The sequence below is a fragment of the Adiantum capillus-veneris genome, chromosome 26, assembly GCF_014529385.1.
Source record: "Adiantum capillus-veneris isolate H3 chromosome 26, ASM1452938v2, whole genome shotgun sequence".
NCBI classification, from domain to species: Eukaryota; Viridiplantae; Streptophyta; class Polypodiopsida; order Polypodiales; family Pteridaceae; genus Adiantum; species Adiantum capillus-veneris.
Window position 1 is genome coordinate 93318589 of NC_140956.1, and position 18750 is coordinate 93337338.

Below are 18750 nucleotides of genomic sequence, written 5' to 3' on the forward strand. Positions count from 1 at the left end.
AGGTCACGGCTATACTAATCAGCAGTGAATATCTTCCCATGTACTTTAAGTAGCAAGGGACTTTTAGGTCTTCCCTCTATGATCTCAAAAGGTGCCTTTCCCATAGTAGTATGGACATTATTATTGTACATGTACATAGTCTACAAGGGGTAAGTACTTCTCCCATTGTAAGCATTGATCTACTTTGGTAACATAAGTCTTTAGTAGATCGAGAATCGTAAGATTGGCTATCTCACTTTGGCCATCCATTTGTGGGTGATAGGCCATAGAGAAATTCAATATTGTACCTAGATTTTTAAAGAGACCTTTCCAAAAATTACCGGTCATTCTAGGATCTCTATCTGACACAATGAATGTTGGAAAATCCATGGTGTTTGAAAATTTGTGATATGAAGAGAGGTGCCATTTGGTGTGCCTTAATGGTCTTTTGACAGGAATAAAGTGTGCTTGCTTGCTAAGCCTGTCGACTATTGTCCATATTCCTGTATTCCCATGGATAGACTTGGGTAATCCAAAGATAAAATCCATGGATATACTCTCCCATGGTGAATTAGGGATTGGCAATGGCGGGAGTAACCCAGGTTGCTTCCCTCTTTCATACTTGGTCTTTTGGCATAGCACACATTTTGAAACATATGTTAATTTGGCAGTGAGCTTCCTAGTAGGAGCTCAATTCGATGGTCATCGTCCCCTCATTTTGGAGGTAAGTCCATAGGGATATCATCGATAAAAACATCTTGGAATCCATTTAGAAAATTAGACAAGTCTAACTCTTCTTGATTCCTACCATTTTCATTTGATAAAACATTAGGACATTTTGTAGATTGTTTGACAAAAATCATGTACGCAAAAACTGAGATTTTCATTAATTTGTCAAAAGCAGGAGAATTTACAAGGGGTATGGTACGACCAGGCTCATTAGAATCTATGTACATGTTCTTTTCCCTATACTTGAAATACATCCTTCTTTTAGGAAACTTTATATTAATATCCATATGGTCAAACCATGGTGCCCCTAAGATGAGATCTTCATGCTTGAGAGGAGAGATGAAGAAATATTCTTTGTCAATATAGCCTTGGACCTAAAGCCTCAATTTCCCAATCAAGGGAGTAATTGTGTCTTGTTGCCCCTTGAAGGCTCCATCGGCTACAACATCTCCCATCTCATGAGCTTGAATGCCTAACTTGGTGGCCAACTCCGTGGATATGAAATTGTGAGTAGATCCAGGTCAAACATGATAAAGGCATCATGATCCCTTAACTTTCCCCAAGCATAGGAGAGAGGTAATCCTTTGCAATGAGCATCCTCTTTTGGAGCTTCGATCATGGAAGCTCTAGGAGTCTGATTGCCGGCATTTCTTTTGGGGCAAGAACGATAGCCATGTCCTTGCTCCCCACACTTAAAGCATTTGTGGTCCTTACGAAAAGCTTCTAGCTCTTTAGGAGAGTTTATTTTTACCTTTGTAAACTCCCTTCTCCTTGGACCGGTTGTTGTTGTTGGAGTTGCCTTGGGAAGAGTTTTGGGCATTGTTCTTCTCCATTTGCTTCATTTCGATCTTTGTTTTCCATGGGCTTGGCATTCCTTTTAGCCCCTTGTTGGAAATTGATGCGCGAAGAAACCATAGTGTAGTGGATTACTACGATGATAGAACCAGGCCGTTGGGAGTTGACATACTTGACCATTTCTTCAGGTAATCTCGCACAGAATTGTTGCTTTTGCTTGATGAAGTCTATATTTTGAAAGACGGTAGCCTTGAGATGTAAATCCCAAAACTTGTCCATATATTTGTGGATAGACTCGTTGGAGAGGAGCTTCAAACTCCACCATTTGGTAAGCACTTTGTCCTTTGCATTGCTTGCAATGAATTGCTTCATGAGATGGAAACTCGTAGAGTTTTCCATGTCTTTGGGGCTTCGCCGTTGTCACGAAGGCTAGCTCACCATTGACGAGCAAATTTATGGAAGTCCATAGCTACATGACGTAGCTCTGAGGACTCTATAAAGCCCTCGTCTCCAAAGGCCGCATCAAATTGTTGGATGAAGGCCAATACTTTTTTGGTAGCACCAAAGGTGTCATCATAGGTGAGAAAAGAGATACTCTTTCCTCTCACTTTGAATTTCTTGAGATTTTGAGACCTTTGCCATGCAGGGTAAAATTTGCGATGTAGGAGAATAATTGTTGCTTTCGTCAAAAGAGGAGGAAGGTGAAGAAGAAGGAGAGGAGGGTGACCTCTATCTTGCCTTTTCTTGATTTGTTTCCCCTCTTCCATTTCGAAGTGACGAGGAGAAGGACTATGGGTTGATTGTTTCCTCTTGGGAGGAGTTGGCGATCGTCTAGACCACTGTCTTCGTGGAGCCATCTCTTTAGACGAACTTAGCAATTTTCTTCTTTCTCGTTCTTTGGATTCCTCCTCTCTTATGGGAGAGAGTCTTCTTTTGGGAGTCTCATCAAGAGGCCTCCTAAGCTCTCTCTCCTCTTAGAGAGGAAGGGAAATCCCATAAGCATGAAGTTGTTAACTTCGGCTTGCAAAGAAGGGTTGCCCATAGTTTGTTGTAGCCTAGTAACAAGATAATAAACAAACATGGGGGCATTATCATTAGTACCTTCATGTGCAAAATCAAAGTTGTAAATATTCATTTTACTCTCTCGATTATTGTCAGCCATGCTAATTAAACTTATGTATAAATACTTTGTGCTTTGGTATCCTCAAAAACCTTAGTCGCTACTCTTCTTTATCTTTGAAAATTAGTTCTCAAACAGCCACACCCGTGGTTTAAAGATTGTTGATTGCAAAGACTAGTGGAGAGGGTCTAACATTGCTCGACTGATTATGGTCCCTGTTGATCTTGCTAGTAGCTCAATAATGGTTAAGCCAAAGGCAAGCCCCGAGAGACTCCGTTATTAAGACTATAGTTTCCAATGGTGTACCTCGAACTAAGTCCTTTTCAACCAAGATAATAGATCCTTGCCCCACTTATCCTATTGCAATAAACATGTCCAACCTTTCATGGAAAACTTAAGGACCTCTTTTCTTAAGTAAGAAAAGAGAACCAATAGCTCTGATATCAATGTAATGGAAATGGCCGATGAACATTGAGGTCAGCGGAATTAAGAGAATTATAGTGAGCATTTTTATGAGACTACTTTGAGAACATAGAGAGTGAACTTAATTAGTGGTAGCAACACAATCATTATACTTAATTAACTTGGCATGAACAATACTTTTGCAAGAGAGAGAATTGGAGAACATGACAACAGTTGAGGAACGGATTTATGTGGAGCCGGTCCCCCTGCAATAGGCTTATGTATTATAGGTTCTCCCATAAAGAGAGACTTGGTACAATACAATATTTGTGTTCCTTGTGACCTAGGTGATGCAATGAAGATGTAAAGCTTCATGCATCACGAGCATAACATAAACTTTGTAAAAAAATTAACCATCTTCGGCCTCAATCCCAAGGCTTCAAACACCTTTGAGGGTGGAGAGAGCTAGCAGGGAATAAGTGATGGGAAGAGGAAGAAGAAGTAACATACGAGAAAGAGATAGTTCCTCACTTATCATCACTCTTCTTGCATAACATAGCATAATATCATAATAATGATGAAGAAGAATATGGCAAGCTTAAGCATTGAAGCATGGCTCTTGGTTGGATTTGCATTCCATACTCAAGAGTATTGGTGTAGGCTCTCAACTTCTCAACAAGCTTGGAGAAGGAGATGGAGCTCTTGCACTTTGCACTTCACACAATAAGAGAGAGAGTGTGTGTGTGTGGAAGAGTATACCCCTCAAGCTAGCCCCCAAGTTTCTTGGGTTAACCCCCTCTTTTTGGCCTTGCTTGAAGCTAGCGGGGAATGAGGCTAGGAAAGAGGAAGAAGAAGTAACATACGAGAAAGAGATAGTTCCTCACTTATCATCACTCTTCTTGCATAACATAGCATAATATCATAATAATGATGATGAAGAAGATGACAATCTTAAGCATTGAAGCATGGTTCTTGGTTGGATTTACATTCCAAACCCAAGAGTATTGGTTTAGGCTCTCAACTTCTCAACAAGCTTGGAGAAGGAGATGGAGCTCTTGCACTTTGCACTTCACACAATGTGTGTGTGTGTGTGTGTGTGTGTGTGTGTGTGTGTGTGTGTGTGAGAGAGAGAGAGAGAGAGAGAGAGAGAGAGAGAGAGAGAAGCGTGTGTGTGTGTGTGTGTGTGTGTGTGTGTGTGTGTGTGTGGGGGGGGGGGGGGGGGGGGGGGGGGGGGGGGGGAGAGAGTATACCCGTCAAGCTAGCCCCCAAGTTTCTTGGGTCGACCCCCTCTTTTTGGCCTTGCTTGAAGCTCATTGGCTCTCACTAGCCTAGCCAATCACAAGCCTGGGTCATAACTAGCAATAGGGGTAGTCCTTGGACAAGTGTCCTCCTTTCCCCTTTGAGAGAGAGGACTTGATAAATGCTTAAACAATTAATTTAATTAGCTAAATTATCATTGGACCCCTTTAGAGGCCAACCAATAGACTTTAAGCACACCATGAGAGCAACCTAGCTAGGGACTTGACATGTGTCCCTTTTGCCTCTTTGAGCAAGGGGTGCCCTTTGGATGAAGGAGTAGACACTCAAGCCCATCCCCTACTCTCATGGCTCGCCCCCTCCTTTCTAGGCCTTGCTTTGACTTTCTAGAACACCTTAATCCCTTCTAGCACCTTAGTCATGAAGCATCGTAGTCATTAAGCAACTCAAGCACCTTAGTTAGCAAGCACGATAAGCATGACAAGCACCTTGGTCAACAAGCACGACAAGCACCTTAGTTAACAAGCACGACAAGCATCTTAGTTAGCAAGCATGACAAACACCTTAAGCACCTTAGTTAGCAAGCACGACAAGCACCTCAAGCTTAGGCTGGGTTCCCACCTCAAGCACAACCTTAGCTTGCCTAAGGTCTAAGGAATTTTACACTAACCATTGGAGGTCTTTAATGAAGCTAACCCTATGGTCTTTCAAGCTCCATTAGCTAGCATTGCTCTTTGACATACCGTCTCTCAGTTAGACCCCTTTGACTTTGGCCCTGTGTTGAGATAGATCCATAAGCACGTGTCTATATTCTAACCCATGTTCTCGTTTATTCTCCCACATTAAATGATCAGTTTAATATGAGAAAACCATTTGGGTTTATTAGATATTAGATTATATGACATTAACGAAGAGGTATGTAACGGGATTTAATTCTAATGCATTAACAATTATTTGATGTAGTTGATGGGGTGGCGAATCATAGTTGATTTATGGCTCATGCAATGCTTTATGACATTTTATTAGTGGAGAGCTTTTATGTGCAATATTTAATCTTATGTCCAAGTGGACAATTGTATTCATTATTGAGTATTAAGTGATATCTATAAATAAATACGTGTAAGAGGGAAATGCTCACACTTACAGGGGGAGAATATTGTACCCAATACTTTGTGTCTCTCTTTCCCACCTCATCTTATTCTCTCTTTCTCTCTACCATGTGAATGCGTTGATATGTCGTGGCATGTTTACAACGTGAAATTCAAATGCTCACCTCACTTTTTATGCATTTGTTTTAATGTGGGACTAAATGCTACAATGTACATAATGTCATATGTGTGAAACAATTGCCACCATTGCATTCATGCGCATACCTTACCAGGGAGGTGAGGCCCTAGATGTGGCATGCCTAGTTTGGTTTAGAATGCACCTATATCAATTGCATCAAGATTGCACACTCGTATCACCTAGAAAGTTCAATGCAAGCGATCTTGTCCAAAATAGTAGGTTTCTTACGTAGCCATAAACGATGTATCTAAAGTGCTTAACAAGTGGAAAAATGAGGTTTAGTATGTGGTTTGATCCCAAGGGAATATTTTCACAAATTTAGGCATTTTTCTCAGTTTGTTTGACCTTTTTACAGACAAAAAATTGACATTTTTGGTTTAAAAGTCCAAAATGTCAAAAATAATCCAAAAATGGCTCAAAATGACACATCACTCATGGTGACATGACTATAAGGAACTAGAAATCTTGTTTGAAGAAATATATCAGTGCTTCAAGCCTCTTTGAGAAGGAATATGCATGCTTCTTCTATGGTGTGCTAGTGTTGTCTCTCACTGTTCCTACCTTGTATTCGAGTGTGTGGAGGTTCAAATTAGGGTTTCTGTCTTCCAAAAGGTTTGTGGGCTTGTCTAAGTAGGTGTTGAAGCCTCCATGAAATGGCTTCGATGAGAATTGAAGGAGGAAGATAGTGTTTATGATAGGGCAAATAGTTACTATGTTTGTGCAATTGGGAGTGAGGCTACACCAAATCATCGCACACGAGAGTTTTGAGTTGATCTTGGTTCTTTTTTAAATTGAAGCTTTCATGGACTGAATTTTGGTAAGTTTTATTGTGTCTTTTGCTTAAAAGGTTCCTTGAGTCGCTTGATTTTGCTACGAACTCTTACAGTCAAAGGCCTCGTACTTTCCTAGCCACACTGCATACTTCTTAATAGTGTAGTACTCCATTATAAGAGGTGCATGTGTTGTGTGGTCTCTCATCATCTCACTCTTTCCGTTCATGGTGTTATGATTTATGCAAAAGGATTCTCTTAAGGTATATATGTTTTTCGCCTTCAACAAGAGTATGCATGTTATTTTGTGTGTTTTATAGGGATGCTATGCCTCCAATTGTTGCAAGATAGCCCTAGGGTGATAGATGTATATGCAAAGAAAGGGGGGGGGAAAAATCTCCTAGCGAGGGAAAAAAGTGCAGCAGAGGTCCTATGTGTGTTCACATACATCACTACCATATACATGGTAATAAATCCCCCCCGAGAGTGATGCGGTGAATGAGAGTTGACACATAGAGTATAGGGAAGTTCCATGTCTTATATGGACATGATCACTTCACAAAGAGTAGAAAGCCCAAAGCTTTGCAAAAGGCTTACTAGTAGCTAACTAATAAAGGGTAACATTTGTAGGATCTCCACCATCATGTAGACTTAACTTCAAAAATGTTTTCATATGAGTGTCAATTGGTTTTCAATCATCAAGTCCAAACCTGCTTAATAAAGTTTGCACGTGCTTTGTTTGACATAATGAAATTCCCTCATCACATTGCTTTAATTGAATGCCCAAATAATGATGCAAAGCCCCAAATATGATGTCTCAAATGTGGTAGTTAAATTAGCATTAAATTTAGCAACATGTGTCTCATTCGGACAAACAAGCAACAAAGCTATCAATAAAAGATTAAAAGCAAGTCTTTCCATTCACAAGCTGAAAAATGAGTTGAGTAGAGCACTTTATAAGAATGGGAGCAAATCAATAATGGGTATGCCTATAAACGGACAAACAAAAACATTGTCTCAACAAGTCATAAAGGTTTGTCATCCACATCCAAACCTCCATTCTATGTGTTCTCTTGGACCACACGACAAAACTATGCGGTAGGGCACGACTTACACTTCTTATAACTTTTGGGGGGAGACAATGTCGATTCTCCACCATACTTCTGTATGGCACTTTTGTATGTCGTGCATTGCATATGGTTTATAGTTTTGTCATTTCCTCATTGCATAACCAAAGGTGCACATGGTTTTCTTGTAGCTTGACAAAACAACATTCTCTGCCTTGCACAAATGGACGAGACGCCTATTCAATGACTATGTCAATAGTCCAAGTTAATTTTGTATTTCTCTACACCACAATCTACTATATGTAAACAAATTGTTCCCGACTGCAAGAACACATCAATCCTAAAATGCATCAACACATCAAGACTAAACCATATCAATAATTTTCTTTGGCAAGGCCAACCAAACAATACTAGTTATTAACCTAAAACCATGCACTAAGTAAAGGTCTAAGGAATTCGTATGAAAAAATCCCTCCCTTGCAATTTAATGTACTAGTGAAATTTTGGTTCTACAATGTTGTAATACTCCCTGAGTATAACTAATAGAGGTTTCTTCTCCCAAGAAGGGCACACTTGTTTGGGTTCACTCTTGTGCATGCCACATTGGTGGACGAGAGGGGCAATTAGGGAGCATTTCTTACTTTCGTTCTTTTCTTTAAGCACAACCAAACCCTGATCCCACTAAACTATACTACCAAACCATTGTATCCTTGTAGTCTCCCAAGAATTCAAACCCTCATTGCACCACTTACCCTCATCGGCTATCTTTGCCATCAATATTCAATGAAAGTACATGAACTAATTTTTAAACCTTGAAACTTATCAAGAGCTTGATTAATGATATATTTTGCATATGAAAATCCCATGAAATCACCTGACCCAACCTTTTATCATATCCTAAATCTTATATAGCCTAGTCCCTATAGCCACTTCTCAAGCCCTCAACCCCGTTGGGCTATCTGAATGCTTAAGCCTTGGCCCAACCTTTCAATATAACGCCCTTCAAATCATAGCCCCTCTCTCACGTCCTCTATTTATTCTCTACAACTCATGTTTTCGTTGTTCTTAATAATTTTCCCTACTAGAGTTCTCCTTGGTAGTCATTCCTCCACTCTTGTGTCAACCTCTTATTCTTATCCATTTTGTGTATGGAACCTCTTAAAAGTTGCATGAGTAATGATCTACTAGCTCTCATGGAACCTCTTAAAAGTTGCATGAGTAATGATCTACTAGCTCTCATGGAACCTCTTAAAAGTTGCATGAGTAATGATCTACTAGCTCTCTTGTCTAAAACTTCATATCCTTGAAGGCACATTTCACATGCCTTTAGGATGCTCAATTCAAACATTGAAGATTGTAAGCATTCTTGAAAATGTTTGTACTCAAACCTTGATAGTGACAATTACCAAACCTTGTGACAAAGAATTTCTCTTAAACCAAGGTAAAGCCTTTAGGTTCACCACCATTATTTTGATCGAAGATACATTTCACATGCCTTCAATTCTAGCATTAAAGATTGATAGCTTTCTTGGAAATGTTTTTAAGCAAACCTTGATACTAACCCTTACCAAATCTGGTGACAAAGATTTTCTCCTTAACCAAGATAAGGCCTTTACTTCACCACCCTTATTTAAACCATAAGAGAGACGTATCATTTGCCATGATGAGACCCTAAAAGTACCAAAATACGTTGGGCCATTTTGAATACACACTCTCTTACCTTATTGCCATATGGCCCTTTTTTGTTTCTTTTTTTACTTGGTGTTTCTTACCCTTTGAAAAGTTTTGTATGTCTCATTTTACATATCTACTAGAACATCTTGAGAAATGAAGATACGTTTTGACTTTCAATTTTATAACCTGTAACCCTTGTTGTCAGAGCATCATAACCAATACAGATGCATTTGACATCCTTATCATTCATTTCATGTGTTGCGACACTAGAGTGTAAGCCAAGAAACCAAAAACACATGATGACTTGCTATAAAGCCATGTCCCATATGGAATCGTAGATTGCTAGTGGGACATATGTTAAGTATGCAGATAAAACACATGAGAGCCTCTAACGAGAAAGCATGTGGCAAAGCTTTGCTTTTGACCATATCATGCCATCTTTGTAAGTGAGATATTTTTCCTCTCAACAATACCACTTTGTTCAGGTGTATAAGGCAATATACACTGGTGTTTAGCCCCAAGACAACTAGAAATTCATCAACTTTTCTAACTTAATAGTCCCCCCTTTATCATATAAGGGTACCCACATTACAATCAAAACCATGTTTAGTCAATAGCAAAATAGACCTTTTCTTTATGGAACATGGAAAAGAAATTAGTTTAAAAAATGGCTATAAATTACCTTCTAGAAGCGTCTTGCAAGAAGCATCACAAACAATACATTGTGCATCACTTTGCCATGCTCTTCTTACTTGGAAGTGGGCTTAATGCTTAAATGGCCTCTTTTGCATTAATACTATTTAAAAATAAATAAAACCAAGTGGTTTTAGTATCTGATATAGAGGGGACATGGGATATGGATAACAACTATCGGTAAAATAGGAGACACTTGTGACACACACACACACACACACACACACACAAAATTGATGAATTTGTTCTTTTGTTTGTATTCATGCAAGGACCCTCTTTCCATGTTTGATTGACCTAGATTGCCTCCTATATATACCATAGATTGTAAGATATCTTTTATTCACCGCATGCTTAGAATGAGATATAATTCATTCATGTTACATGTAGAATTTGATGCCATCATAAGGTTTTCTACATCTCTTCTTGAACAAGCAATCGTTCTTTGTAGTAGTTATAGGGTATGTTTAAGCAACACAAACACTCATTCATAAGCACATGAATTCAGAATCATAAAAGGCACTTCAAAATTTTATCAAAAAAATTGGAGCTTGGAACAACAAGCATCATAATATAAGGCTTTAGAGGTGCTTGATAGACTCAAGGCCATAAAAACATTGAGTGTGAAAAATCAATCTACAATAAACAGGCTCTTGATAGGGCATATGCACTCTTCAAAATGGAATAAATTGGTACAAAATCAACTAATTGCCACATAGAGAATTTTTTAACAATGTGCATGTCCTCTCCACATAGAGAATGTGCATGTCCTCTCCACATAGAGAATCAACTAATCTGCATGTCCTCTCCACATAGACTATGTGACCCTTTTTATGTGCCAACGAAAGCAAATTCTCATTGTGACTCCATCTCTCTTAGCCTTCTCTTATTTTCACAAGAATGCGCTAAGACAAGAAATCCATTTGAGAAAATATAGACAACTCTCCTATTCCCTCTTCCCTTGCACCAAACAAAGGGGTTTTATCATATTAGAAGCGTTGATGTCCTAAGGATTTCATATGTTGGAACAACCATAGGCTAACCTTATGTGCACTTGAGAGCCTGACAAACATCTTAGTAGGTTTTACACATAAAGCTCCTGTGCTTTGGCTAACAGCATGGAGCACAAACATTATTGCACTTTCTCTTCGTCCACCAAAAGCTTCACTATGTAGGAGGCAACCTCTTTGTTAGAGTTTCCAAGGGATTCCTGCAACAAAAGAACAACATTCTTTTTGTCAGAACATGTTTTCTTGTGCATAATATCAAATAACCTGGAACCAGTGTGTTGCCTGAAGCAGACGACTGTGCACATATACATACAAAGGCACACGTGTTCTTACAAATAATAGCGTCAAGTGGTGTGACACAATGATATGTATATCTACATATGTATATAGATGTGGATATCTCTAGATACATACATACGTAGATATGCACACCGGCTGCTTTTGAGAACAACAGCAAGTCCTCTATTGCTAACATCAATTTACTGTGTACTATATGGAAGCAGATGCTTGCGCATTAAGATGGCACCAATCTGGCTAGGAACTGAACTTCCCTTGCTATGGGGGACATAGCATGCATATAGATGAACATGGCATGCAGTGCTGGCATCAAGAGAGGCACCACTGTATACATCCTGTCTGACAGTTTCTATAAGAATCCAAATAAATTACCACCAACTGGGTAATACACCGAGTATTCTTGCATTTGACTATTTTGTCAATAGGTCTCCTGTCCGTAACACATACATTATCCTTTGACGTTGTATATAAAAGGTGATTGCGACACATATATAAACTGTGCGGACTACTAGAGGAGCAGAGACCTGGTGGATCTTCAATTTTACTTCGGTGGTATACTAGACAGCAGATTCAAGAGCACAGCAAACCATGATGATGGCTACAGGCTGTGATTGTTGGGCAATCCTAGAATGGATATGGAGCGGAATCGTAGCTACCTCTACCTCTTCCTCTTGCTCTACCTCTAAATGAATGGCTTCCTCTACCATATGCAAATGGCACCTCAATTCACAAAAGACAGCCACATTAAGCTTTTTTTAGCTTACCATTCCCACACCTGTTGTCACTCTTTCAGCCTTATCATACGGACAATGAATCAACATAAGCTATTGAGAAATATAAATCTAACAGGCTCTGAAACACTTAACAATTGTATGGGGAACAATATATGCTCCAAGGACGAAAATGACCGTTTGATACATGGAAGGATGCCAAATGCTGATGAAATTTCCAATTGGCTGGCAGGGAAAGAATTAGCATTCACGGCTGTTCTTTTTCCTTTACATTATACACCTTCCCTGTACTCAGAGGATTGCAAGCTCTATGCACACATGCACACAGAATGTTGGAGAAACCGTAACTCTTCAAGAACATCTCTTCCATCAGTTTGCCACGAAATATAAACTGAGGTGCAAACCTGATTTGCAAGTGATACAGTGAGGCATTGTTCATGAAGTTTGAGATATATATATAAATACATATGCCTTTGATTCAGCCACACAAAGACGACCTTGTTTACTCAAGTCAGAATCTACATTATTCATTGCATGACCTTGCTTACATGAGACTAGTGGTTTTTAGAAACTGCAACATACGATAACATGATTTTTTCGGATATGACAACCTCGATTTCAAGCTATTGTTTTGAAGATACCTTAGGGTTCTTGATGAGTTCCTCAAGAACAACATCCAGCGCAGCACGCAGCTCTTTGAATAAAACAGCTGTCTGAGCTGGAGCATTCATCTTCAGCCATCCATCTACTGAAACGTGTCCTGTCTGAGACGCAAAAGCAAGTCATGCTTCATGATCTTCCAAGTAGGTGATGGTTGTTTTAAACAAGAATACCTGATGCTGGACGGAAATTGCACCACCAAAAAGTAAAAGCGTGTAAGGAGATACAATAGTTGTGTCCCGGATGTAAACCTTACTTGTTTTGACCTGTGGTGACACAAAAATTGGGTTCTAGAGGATGGTTAAACTAATTCTTCATAGAAAGGAATTTGGCCCTGATGAGTGCACCCTCATTTCTAGTGCTACTTTGGATCTCAGGGTCAAGCCCGAATATCTTAGCTTCACTACAGTCTATGAGCCCTTCAAACAGCTTGATAGAATAAAAGTTATTCACAGTCAAAATATTACTTTCAGCAAACTTGTGGAACCCTCCATATCATAAGCATAGTTTGATGATGCTGTCAGTTTGATATAGTGCAGAGTATTATTACTTTATGGGAAAAAAATTTCTATCCTAGGCAAAAGAAAGTCAAAATAATTGGGATTGACGCATGTAATTTGCCAACCTTTTCATGATACATTAGGAAAGGATGCTGAAACTCAGAGACATCGTGATTAACGGATGAAGGATGAATAAAAACTTCTTGTCGCCCATCAGTCCAAAGCACTTTTTGACTTGAGGCTAATCCAGCACGACTAGTAAGTGCATTAGCATGCCCAGATTTAACACTCTCATCATCCATTTTTGCAACGTTAGGATAAAGACCTGCACACATAGTAGCCTGGCAAGACCAAAGTAAGTGAAAGACTTGTGTATACACGTCTACATAATTTGGATCAAAGAACATAGATACCTTCAATATGGAAGGTAGATGTGCAGTACAATTGAATGGCCTTTGTGTATTATTCATCCAATGGTCTAAATCACCATTCTTGAGATTATTGACCTTGCATGAAAAGTGCCACTGCTTAAATTTCTTGATTTTAGGGGTTCCAAGTCCCCTAAAACTTATACTTCAAATCAGAGGTAATTGTCACCTCTTGCAGGCTGATAAACCCAATGTCCGCTAGAAGAACTGCAAACTGCAGCCGAAGATCTCTGTTTCACGAAGAGACTATGTGCAAATAAGATTCATCCTTGGAGGCATGGAACAACAGACTGATATAGATTCAATCACTAGCTGATTCTGTTCTTTAGAACTTAAGAGTAGAAGTTAATTCAACCCATTGGCCTGAATATAATTGCCTTGAAGAAAATGGGTTATAATACTCCTGAACTCATAAAGTAGAGGATAAATGAACCGCAAGTATTTAGCTTACTACCAATAATGCAATGTCAGATTGAGAAAGCAGAAGAACCGCAAGTATTTAGCTTATTATCAATAATGCAATTCCCCCTTCTCAAGCAGTTTTTATGTACGTAAAAATTCGTCCTTTTTTTTTCAAAAAGCCTAAAACTGAGAGTACTTCATACCTTTACTTATGCATTCACCAAGACTTCAAATAAAGATTAGAGTCCACGATTCTAACCAAACAGTGAAAACACGAAGCTAATCAATGTCTACAGCCAAACAGTGTCAAATGTCTCATGTCATGGTCTCATAAAACTAAAAGCATTAAAAAAAAGTACATAATGATAATCCAAGACTTAAGTATGAAGTCCTGACTCTAATAAGTTCTACAAACCTCACAATGCACGATTTTTTTTCTTTGAAAAAAAGAATCTGCATAGATCCCTATCCATACGCATGGATCTGTATTGTACGGACCTATCCGTACGTATGTGTATCTATTCTAACTTATACCCCCAGGAGGTCCTGGGAATGTATGCATGTATAAGTTAGCATAGATACACATACTTATACCTAGAATAATCCTGGATAAGCCCAGACTCACCCTTAAAGGAAAGTGCAAGCTATAAACCCATGGTAGTCACCGACAAGACAATATAGCCATCAGCTCCATCAACAGAGTACCGACTAAATACCACAACATCCCCACTAACGTCGTCAGTGCCCAGTAGTGGGTGTAGAACTAGGTACAAACATATGCTCCCAAACACAACACACACCACACGCGCACACACATGAGCATACACCAACACAAAATTCAACGTACTAAGTTTCTGTCATGACTTTGGAGATCAAGGGTAGACTCGGTCATAATGAAGCCTAGCACTAAAAAAAGCATTAAAGCTAAAAAAAATTAGCACAAAAATGAGGTAGTTGATAGGGCATACATACCACAAAAGATAGGAAGAATTAGCTCAATATCAACTAGTGGTAACTCGTCGCAACTTATATACATATACATTTATATATTTCTTCACATGCACATTGTCACAAGGACATGGCAACTGCTAATTACTGTCACGAGGACATGGCACCTGCTAACCTTAGTTGTTGGTTTCTTTCCAATGATTTTTATTTAATTTTTGGGACCCTCTTTTTGAAGTTGCAAATGGCTGGACATTGTATGGCCAGTGTGAAACAGTCGACGGCCGAGAGTTTCACCCGTAGACGGGAAGGCCTTGTTGCCACGAGTTGATTGGGCCAACCGACACTAGAATCCAAGCAGTAAAAGGATGTCTAGGCTCAGTTCAAAGTCATTTAGGCCCCCTCGCTACACTTATAAGTCGGTGGGTACTAAAAAATTAACTCAAAAGAGGCATAGTGGACACTTGGCAGTATCAGAGGCTTCAGAAAGTCAAACCAAGCCACCTCCGGCTGGAATTTGCGCAAAAATCACTTTGGGGCTGCCTTTCTCTCTCACTATGACTTACAGTGTGTGTGTGAGTAGTTGGTGCAAGTGTTGAAGCTTTAATGGAAAGCTTGCCTTCTCCCTTGCACTATGTAGCGCGATGATTCTGCTCTCGCACACCTCTCTCCTCTTTTGAATACAGAAATGTGATGCCCCGCTCGAGGGCTTTTCATATGTATGTACATTTGTGTGGGTTCATGCACGATTGCCGATACAAGAGCCTCTAGCACAAGTATTGGATAAGCTAGTTGCTAATCCCCCACAGGTACAGGTGAATTTGGAGAGATTTCATGCGAGAAATCTCCTCCGATTCAAAGGGCAAGTAGCCTTACAGGTGCGGGAGCTCGAGGACTTGCTACGGATGCGACCGGCTCACGAAACGGAGCCCAAAACAGAGAATACAGCTTGCTGTGTATTTTTGCAGGTTTAGGGTTTCGGCCCCAAACGGTTCCTAATACCCCTAGGAGGTCCAGGGACGCGAGGGGACAGCTGTGCGACTGATCTGACGCATTTTCACAGAAGAAAACAGAGAATTCAGCGTGCTGCAGATTCTTGTCAGGTTTTGCAAAGTGTCTGTATGTGTCGGGAAAGCCACTTTTTGTGTGGGAATACTGCCTGTGAAGCGTCCTAGTACTGTTATTCTGCCGAAATCGGGCCAGAACAGGTCAATTGCAACCCGGATTATGCAGGGCAGCTTGTAGGAAATCACAGGTTTTATTCCCTCTTTGAATACAATAAAGAAATACCGAAAGGGGCCCCAGTCTTTGGGGCCAACAGGTGTCGGCGTCTGCTTGGTAGTGCTCTAGCTTCCAAGTCGTGTGTGTTTGAAGTGTCAACTCCCGTTACAGGTTTTTATTTGCAAATTTTCTATGTGTCCTAAAGTCTGAAGTAAAGTTTCAGGTGAAAGCCTACGTCTACTGCCCTACGGGCCAGTTTCATGGTTCCATTGCCAGGATAGAATCACTTTTTCCTTAAGAAGTGAGCCTTGGTTGGTTTGCAGCGAAGACACGGAGTACAGGAACACAGGATTACACTACGGCCGACGAAGGGAAAGGCATCATGGAAGAGGGTTCCTCTTCACAGGACACGCAGGCAATTTCTACATTGTTTGAGGTTGGCGAGAGTTCACGGCCACGTCTGTCTATACCTCTTGTTGATGTGAATGCTCCACCAATGCAAGGCTTTATGACTGGGCAACTTGAAGATGATGCTTTCAGGACTCAGTTGGTTGCCGCTATGAATGTGTTTTCTCGGTTGGTGCAGAACCCAAGGTTTATGTAGTTTTTGCAAGCACCACCATCCACAACAGACAAGGCAACTCACACAGCCAGTAGAGCCCGATGTAGCTCAAGCTCGGGTACTTCATGCGCCCCAGCAGGATAGGGAGCACTCGCATGTTGCAGAGTCAGTGGCTCCAAGACAGGTTCCTCTCGTCCATGAACAGGTGGTTAGGACGCCAATTGCACAGGTTTTGTCAGTTCAGCCCACCACATTTCAAAGTCCACATGTTGCATTAAACAGACAGGGAACCAGTTTCTAGGCAATGCATCACGTTTTTCCACCACCCATGGTACATCCTGGGTATTTCGGGGATGGATATGTGTTCCAAAGTATGGCTGGTTATGCGCCTGGAAACCAGCAATATATGCCAGGAATAGTGTTTGGGGGTATGCAAGGCATGATGCCAAACCCCATGTATGCCCCATGTATGGTAATATCAGCATGCAACAAGGCTTTCAGAGCAATCAGAGCCAGTTTGGGGTGCCACAAGGCAATTTTAGCATGGCTGGTTTTTCTGGACAGCAGCCAGATATGGCACTTACGATGCAAAATGTCAATGGCCAAGGAATGACGATAACCCCTATTACAGTGCCCGTGTTGTAGACAATTCCTTATGACAATTTGGGGGCACAGGAAAAGCCAAAAGCTTACAAAGAAGGTGGTGCAGCTGTAAAGTTTAGCACTTTCAGCGGCTTGGAAGATAAGGCAAAGGCTACTTTCCTCCAGCAATTTGATACATCTTATGCAGAAGGGAATTTTACAGAGGTCTCTAAGGTCAGGAAAGCTGCCACTTTCTTGAAACACAATGCGCTTACATGGTGGATGACATTGTTGATGTAAGGACAGGCGTCCGCCACATAGGTATACTTCAAGCAAATGTTTGCATCTGCGTGGTTGTCAAATGAATTTGAAGCCTAACGGATTGGCACCAACTCACTACGGCTACTTGCAAGAGCCTACAGGAGTACAATCAAGGGTTTTGCAAAGCGTTGCTCTTAGTAACCTCCTACAGGTTTGTGCCACTGACAGAGCAGATTGAGAAGTATTGTTGTGTCCTGCCTAAAGGGCTTCGAGATTACTGTACAAAGAACAGAGTGGCTACCCTCACTCAACTTATGGAAGTTGCCAACACTGGTCTTGCCATGTTGAAGGGAGAGGACAATGGGTTTCTGGGCAACGTGAAAGGGGGGCAGCAAAAGAAAAATTCAGCAAAGAAGCCCTTTGTGAAAATGGCTCCTTAAGAATCACAAGGGTCAGAAAAGGTCAACAAGGACAAGGACTCAGCCGGGACTTCTGGAACACACGTAAAGAAACAGAAAAGGAAGCCTTTTGTGTGTAAGTCACTCGAGGAAAAGGTCTTGATGGCTAAGAAAAAATGCTTTATATGTGAGCAACTTGGTCACTTTGCTGCAGATTGTCCACAAAGGAAAAGACCAGGTGACTCAGATGATAAAGAGGACAAGAAAGGAAAGAAGACCAACCCACGACAGGGTGCCAGACATGGTGGGTGACAGGCCAAGCACGTATGTCAGTGAGTTATGCAGAGCATGGGGTAAAGTCAGAGACCAAACGGCACTTATCTTTTTTGATCCAAGTGCCAAAGCGAACTTTATCTCACCAGAGTTAGCTATGAAGCTGGGCATCAGAGCCGAAGAGATGGGGTACACGGCAGAGGCAAGGTTGGCATGTCCTGGTCACTCAGAGTGTATTACTCCTATCATTGGAAAGCTGCGTCTGCATATTCAGTCGTATGTGGACACAAAAGAGTTTTATATCATGCCAAAGGAAGGGTGTGATGCACTACTGGGAATCCCGTGGATGTTCAGGATACATGGCGTGCTGGATGTCTTCAACAAAACGATCACCCTTCAGCATAGGGGCAAATGTAAAGCTCAAAGGGGAGTCTGTCCCTAATGTATCTGCTTCGGCTATCACTTCTGTAATTAAACATCATTCTTCTGCCTACTTGGTTTTTGCACGTGATGTTTCACATAGTTGTCAATCAAATTTATCTGTGTTAGATAAAGAAAGGGCAACATTTTTGCGAGAGTTTAATGACTGTTTTTGTGATTCATTACCGTCACAATTGCCGTCGGAGAGGCCTGAGGACCATGCGATAGATTTGGTGCCATGGTGTAGCCCACCAAACAGACCTCCCTACAGGGTTAGTGTGGCTCAGCAG

General features: G+C 40.7%; 1 protein-coding gene across 6 annotated transcripts in view; it reads right to left on the reverse strand.

The window, feature by feature from the left end:
- Positions 1–10407: 10407 nt before the first annotated feature.
- The window catches only part of LOC147423825 (DExH-box ATP-dependent RNA helicase DExH7, chloroplastic-like), a 172288-nt gene continuing 163945 nt past the window's right edge, over positions 10408–18750 (reverse strand). For 3 of the 6 annotated variants that reach the window (XM_086501806.1, XM_086501805.1, XM_086501807.1), the window contains 6 exons: positions 13566–13626; positions 13382–13474; positions 13094–13309; positions 12642–12734; positions 12450–12572; positions 10408–10980 (listed from right to left, as the gene is read on the reverse strand). In XM_086501806.1, coding sequence (XP_086357932.1) covers positions 10903–10980; positions 12450–12572; positions 12642–12734; positions 13094–13309; positions 13382–13474; positions 13566–13626 — 664 coding nt within the window. In that variant the 3' untranslated portion in view covers positions 10408–10902. Of the gene's footprint in view, positions 10981–12449; positions 12573–12641; positions 12735–13093; positions 13310–13381; positions 13475–13565; positions 13627–13683; positions 13800–14001; positions 14053–18750 lie in introns of those variants that run through there. The other 3 variants (XR_015186624.1, XM_086501808.1, XM_086501809.1) reach the window with 3 other exon arrangements.